The sequence below is a fragment of the Gadus morhua genome, chromosome 7, assembly GCF_902167405.1.
Source record: "Gadus morhua chromosome 7, gadMor3.0, whole genome shotgun sequence".
NCBI lineage: Eukaryota > Metazoa > Chordata > Actinopteri > Gadiformes > Gadidae > Gadus > Gadus morhua.
The window spans coordinates 2160964-2166845 of NC_044054.1; the positions used below are offsets into that span (position 1 = coordinate 2160964).

Sequence of the window (5882 nt, forward strand, 5' to 3'; positions counted from 1 at the left end):
TGCGGGTGACATTCCGAGTGCCATTCCGATCAAAATGTCTACGGAAGAAGAGTGCATTTTATTGCTCCTTTTACACCGGCAACGACAACGCAGGAAGCGCAGAGATAGGTGGTGGTATGTGCGCCCTTTGAATACCACACGAGATCGGGATGGGGAATTTGTTTCTCTGGTGCTTCCAATGCGAAGCCTGGACGAGGAGAGGCATTTCCAATATTTTCGAGGTACCTGACAACCGGCATCGGCCTGCAAGCTCTTTCGGCCAGCTACAAGATGGGCACCAGCACTGTGTCGGGCATCGTGGAGGAGATGTGTTCTGCCATCTGGGACGCCCTTCAGGGGGAGTTCATGGCCTTTCCTTCCCGCGGTCAGTGGCAGGACATAGCGGAGGAATTTTGGAGGCAGTGGCAGTTTCCCCTGTGTGTCGGGGCGATTGACGGGAAGCATGTCAGACTCAGAGCTCCAGCACGATCGGGAAGTGACTTCGATAATTACAAAGGTTTTTTTTCAATAGCCCTTATGGCTGCTGCTGATGCCAACTATAGATTTATTTATGTAGATGTTGGCGCATACGGGCGTGAGAGCAATGGAGGTGTCTTGGGTCGCAGTGCCTTCGGATCCAGACTGGCAGAGGGCAACCTCAATCTACACGCCCCTGCTGTCCTACCAGGCACCACAACGCCCAGTCCTTATTTTTTTCTGGGGGATGAGGCCTTTCCCCTACAGGTGAACCTGATGCGTCCCTATCCAGGTGAGAATAAAAATATTGAATAGCTATTTATTGTTTTAATTACATTAATTAATTATACATGATTTAATTAATTATACATGAATTAGTCTAACGAAAAAAAAGGCATAGCCTACCCAGGCAGGCACACTGTGCGCAATGGCACACTTGACCATTACTATTCAAAAGCCGTGTAAAGTTGGAGTCAGCCAAGTCATCTGTTCTGTCATCTGTTCTGTGTTCCTGCATGACACTTATTTGTCTTCTCATTAGGTACTAACCTGCAGGATAGGAAGCGCATCTTCAACTACCGACAGGCCAGGGCGAGACGCGTAGTGGAGAATGCCTTTGGCATATTGGCTGCGCGCTTCCGAATCTTTGGCCGTCCAATTGACTGCCAACCTGAAAAGGCGGTGATGATTGTGAAGGCGTGCGAGGCTCTCCACAACTTCCTGGCATCCATCGAACGAGCCAGATACATGCCCGCCTCCTTTGTGGATACGACCGCTGACACCGGAGACGTCCAGCCTGGAGAGTGGAGGCAGCATGTTGAGGGGGTCGACGGACCACGGTGTTCGGTCGGCAGAGCCAGACCATCTCAGAGAGCGGCCCTTGTCAGGGAGCAGCTGGCAGATTATTTTCTGTCAGATGCTGGCGTGTTTCCCCACCAGTACAATGTGCTACGATTGGGTATGCGCACTGACCAATAAACGTATTGTTCACTTGGAAGCATGACTTTTAATTTATTAGTTATCACATTACACAAGTTAACTAATTTGGTTTACGTCAAACTCATTAATTCATATCCATATAAAATGTTTACACAACGAGCTACTGCCTTGACAGATGAATGAATTATTTAAGTGTATTTAAGTGTACGCCTATAGCCAAAGCTATAGCGCATAATGTCCACAGAAATGATATGGTAGGAAACATTATTAGAGAAAAGGGGTTTATTTATCAAATACAGAAAATTGACCCACCATGCATGCACACATTTTTCATTCACTCACGCTTTCAAATTTCATTCACTCAAAGAGGCTATATACTGAACTTATGTTTCAAACAGAACATGAACACACAGAACATGAACACACAGAACGTGAACACAAAACATTACGTAATTAATTAAAATAGGCTAAAACAAATAAGGCCAGTAATAGAAAGAACATCGGGTGACAAGAAAATCATTAAATTGGCTCATAATCCCGCATCAGCTGTTTGATGTCGCGCATCAACAAAGCACTTTGCCCCTGTGGAAGGGTTCGCAAGAATTGGCACAGGTAATTGGTAAAGGAGAAGTGAATGTCATTCATATCTCGTTCCCTCATCCTCTCTCTCTCCCTCATTCTCTCTCTCTCCCTCATTCTCTCTCTCCCTCTCTTCCACCCTTTCTCTCTCCCTTTCTCTCGCCTTCTCCATCTCCTTCTCTCTATCCTGCCGAATTTCCTGCAACCTATCGAGGAGGGCAGTCTCGCATGGATCTGCATTCGGCCTGACGCTTTTCCTCTTTCTTTTACCCCCACGGGAGGCTGATGATGTCGGGGTATGAGATGATGGGGTAACTGACTGAGGAACGGTCGAAGCCACTGCAGTCAGGGTGGTGGGAGGGTGGGGTGGAAGAAGAAAAGAGGTAGAGGCAGAAGTCATCTGAGTGGTGGTAGGGTAAGATAGTGAGGAAGAGGTAGCAGAAGCCACTCGTGTCGCGGTGGGAGGGTGGGGTGGAAGGAGGGAAGAGGTAGAGGTAGAAGCCATCAGAGTGGTGGGAGGGTGAGATGTGGAAGAGGTAGTGGTTAGAGGGTCAGATAGAAGTGGAAATTGGGATAGGGATGAGGCGGGGTTGGGGGTTGATGGAGGTGCCTGATCTGCCTGCAAATTCGGCCTTTCCTCCTCCTCCTCATCGTCTTCCTCACCTGCCTACAGAAAGACACCTGTTTTCAAACATCCTGACCAAGTAAATAGCCTACCATTACAAAATACATTGAAAACAGTCTCTCTCTACACACACACGCAAACACACACACACACACACACACACACACACACACACACACACACACACACACACACACACACACACACACACACACACACACACACACACACACACACACACGTTGATTATGCCTACATACCAGAAAATTTTATTCGGTGGACCTGTGCCTGATGAACTCGCTCAACCAGCTAAGTTGGGTCAGGATTTTAGGATAGCCGAAAGTTATTTGGCCAGCAGCACTTCTGCACGCGATCTTCCACTTTTTATGCGCTCTGGCGTATTTGTCCCGGACAGCTTTCCAGTCTGTTTTAACTTTTGCAACCGATTTTTCCATTGCACTTGCAACCTCCCTCCACGCATTCTCCAAAGCATTCTTGTCGGAATGTAACACGGATGAAGTGTCATATAAATGCTCACATAATCTTATTTGCTCGCACAATTTTTCCTCCTCACCCGCCATTTCATTCGAATTTTCTTCCGTTAATATAACCTATAGTTGAAATTAACGTACAATATTTGCAGTATCGCCCCCACCGACAACGCATGGTATTGCATGGATCGGCGCGTCGCGTATCAAAAATTTGGAGGACGCGTTTTGCTACGCGTCGACGCATAATGGCGGCCGAAGAGTCGCGTCGCGTAGCCTTTTGGACGCGTATGCGTCGACTATGTAAGGGCCCTAAAGGCCGATCCATACCTGCGGATCCGGACGAAATTCGTCAGTCGCCCCAAACGTTGCCCCCGGATCTACCCTTCATACCTCCGTCTGGTTTCAGCGTTGTTATGGATGTTACGCAATAAATCCTCCAGAGGGCAGTGACTGTCGTTTCACAAATTAACGGCATCGACAATCGCAAACATGACATCTGTAAATCGGCAAAAGAAAGTGCAAAAAGGGTGCGGTGGCATGTGACACCCCTCACCAACCAGCAGATTATCTCCTCAAAATGTTGTTAAATGACCAGTTACAACTCATTGCCAAAGCAGGGGAAAAATTAAATAAAAAGGTCAGGTTTATAGTATAATCTATGTATAAAACGTTAAATACAATATATATACATATCAGATATTATACTACTCTATCTGTTTTCGCGAATGGTCTGACTTCTGACTCTATACTGCCGCCTCGATTTCCGGTGGTATTGCTCCGGTTCTCCCGGAGCACTCCGGATTCGTAAGCTCAGAGGCGACGGACCCATTGACGGACGAAACACCTCCGGGACCAGACGAAACGGTCCGTATCTGTATTTACCGTAGGGTGTGAATGGGCCTTTAGATGCGGCAGACGCACGTAATTACGCACTTAAACGCAGTAACGCGCCCAACGCAGTACGGACCAACGCCCGGAGTTCAAAAAATGTAACTTTCAACGCTCCAACGCGTGGTGCTTAGCCGCGATAGCCAATCAGCGTGGAGCTTGACCTGACGTCACTGGCAGAGAGTAGTGACGCTTGCACAGTAGCATATGGCGGACATCTTTCTTTATTCTGGGTGGAAATAGTAACATAGTTACGCCATTAAATGCGTTTATGTAAACATTTTTAGCGAGAAATGTGCATTTTACTTTCATAATGTTCGCTCTGTGAATGTGAAGGATGTTTGGTTTGATAGTTATGACTAGAGGGAATGCTCCATTCACTTGCACGAACAGCGTCTCTGGTTGCTAAGCAACCTCAACGTCTTGGCGGACTGGACTATATCTCTGCTGATCGGGGCCTGCCTGTAATTCCGACAACACATTGATCCGACGTCTCAATGCTCTGAAATATTTCCCATTAGATCGACATTTTTTATCTTTCTTTATTTTTTTATCTTTTATCTTTTATCTTTTTCTATGATATGCTGGTATGGAAATCTGAATGTAAAGGATAAAGCCTCACTTGCCAAAGTAGTGAAGGCCGGTGGGATAAATCATAGGTGCAGAGCAAAGCAGTCTAGCAGACCTCTACAATAGATTTGTCCACAAAAAGGCAGAATCAATTTTATCAGCAAATGGTCATCCTCTTCATCCTGAGTTTCAGTTGTTACCTTCTAAGTCACGTTTCAGATTCCCTGCAGTTAAAATCCAATAGATATAGACTCTCATTTGTTTCCAGTGCCATTTCTCTACTGAACTCAGATTTCGGAGCTCTGGGCCGACATGGTGTTTTTGGTGCAGTGTGAGGTATGATTACCTGCTGTATGAAAGGTACTCCATGGAGAGCAGAAAGTGTTTCCTATTTTTCATTTTTTATTTTATTTGACACATAGTAGTTATTATTATTATTATTATTATTCTGATTTACATGGGTATGTCATGCAGGGATGCTTATCAGCATGCCTGTATAATAATAATAATAATATCTTCATTTTATAATGCGCTTTTCAGGTACCCAAAGTCGCAGATTACAAAGTCATAGAGGGGGGGGGGGGGGGGGGGTATTACAGACAGGGGGACAGTACAAGCAGGACACATGTACATATACAGGCAAAGAAGTGGGGGGGGGGTATTACAGACAAGGGGGACAACGCAAGCATACACAGCACAGGCAGAGAAAGAAAAACAAAACAAAAAAAAAAAAAAAAAAAAAAAAAAAAAAGCTACTAAAGATAGAAATTGTATTTGTTTTTCACTCACCGTTTGACTTCTTTAAGGGAAAAGTATTAGTCCTTGTATAACGTGCGCTTCATAAATTCACCTCTTGTGACCGTTCAAGCCCACAGCAACAGTCTGGCTTGGTGAAGTGCACTGCTGGAACATCGTCTTTTATTTTTGGTTTCATAATCACACATGTTGAATTGCCTCCTTTTGAAAAGTCGGACCAACGGCCCTTCGGACCAATGGGTTCCGTTTTCGGAACATTGAACCGTCGGCATATAGCGGCATGTCGATCTAATGGGAAATATTCCGGACCATTGAGACGTCGGAATTACGGCATGGCACCTGCTGATCAACACTACGAATGCTGGAAACACACCAGACACACCATGTGAAGTTATTTAACCCGATTATTGTTATTTATATCCGAGATTATTTAATCTAACCCGATCTAAACTCTATCATGCACCCAAACACGGCGGCATTTGGGTTTCCTACCTCGGACTCCTAAATCCAGCGCAGGCGCGTTGGCGCGTTGAACCATTTTTGTGACACACAATGATCAAGCTTCAAGTTAAGCACGT

The 5882-nt window shown here is 45.6% G+C and overlaps 1 protein-coding gene across 1 annotated transcript; it reads left to right on the forward strand.

Moving 5' to 3' along the window:
- Positions 1-270: 270 nt before the first annotated feature.
- On the forward strand, positions 271-4890 carry LOC115546649 (uncharacterized). The gene is made up of 4 exons (XM_030360284.1): positions 271-364; positions 557-748; positions 998-1338; positions 4840-4890. The coding sequence occupies exons 1-4, from the start codon at positions 271-273 to the stop codon at positions 4888-4890; spliced, it is 678 nt and encodes a 225-aa protein (XP_030216144.1).
- Positions 4891-5882: the final 992 nt, after the last annotated feature.

Coding starts and splice junctions, on each gene's coding strand:
- LOC115546649 (XM_030360284.1), top strand. CDS start 271: ATGGGCACCAGCACTGTGTCGGGCATCGTGGAGGAGATGTGTTCTGCC. Junction 365..556: donor CATGGCCTTTCCTTCCCGCG/GTCAGTGGCAGG, acceptor TTATTTATGTAG/ATGTTGGCGCATACGGGCGT. Junction 749..997: donor CCTGATGCGTCCCTATCCAG/GTGAGAATAAAA, acceptor TCTTCTCATTAG/GTACTAACCTGCAGGATAGG.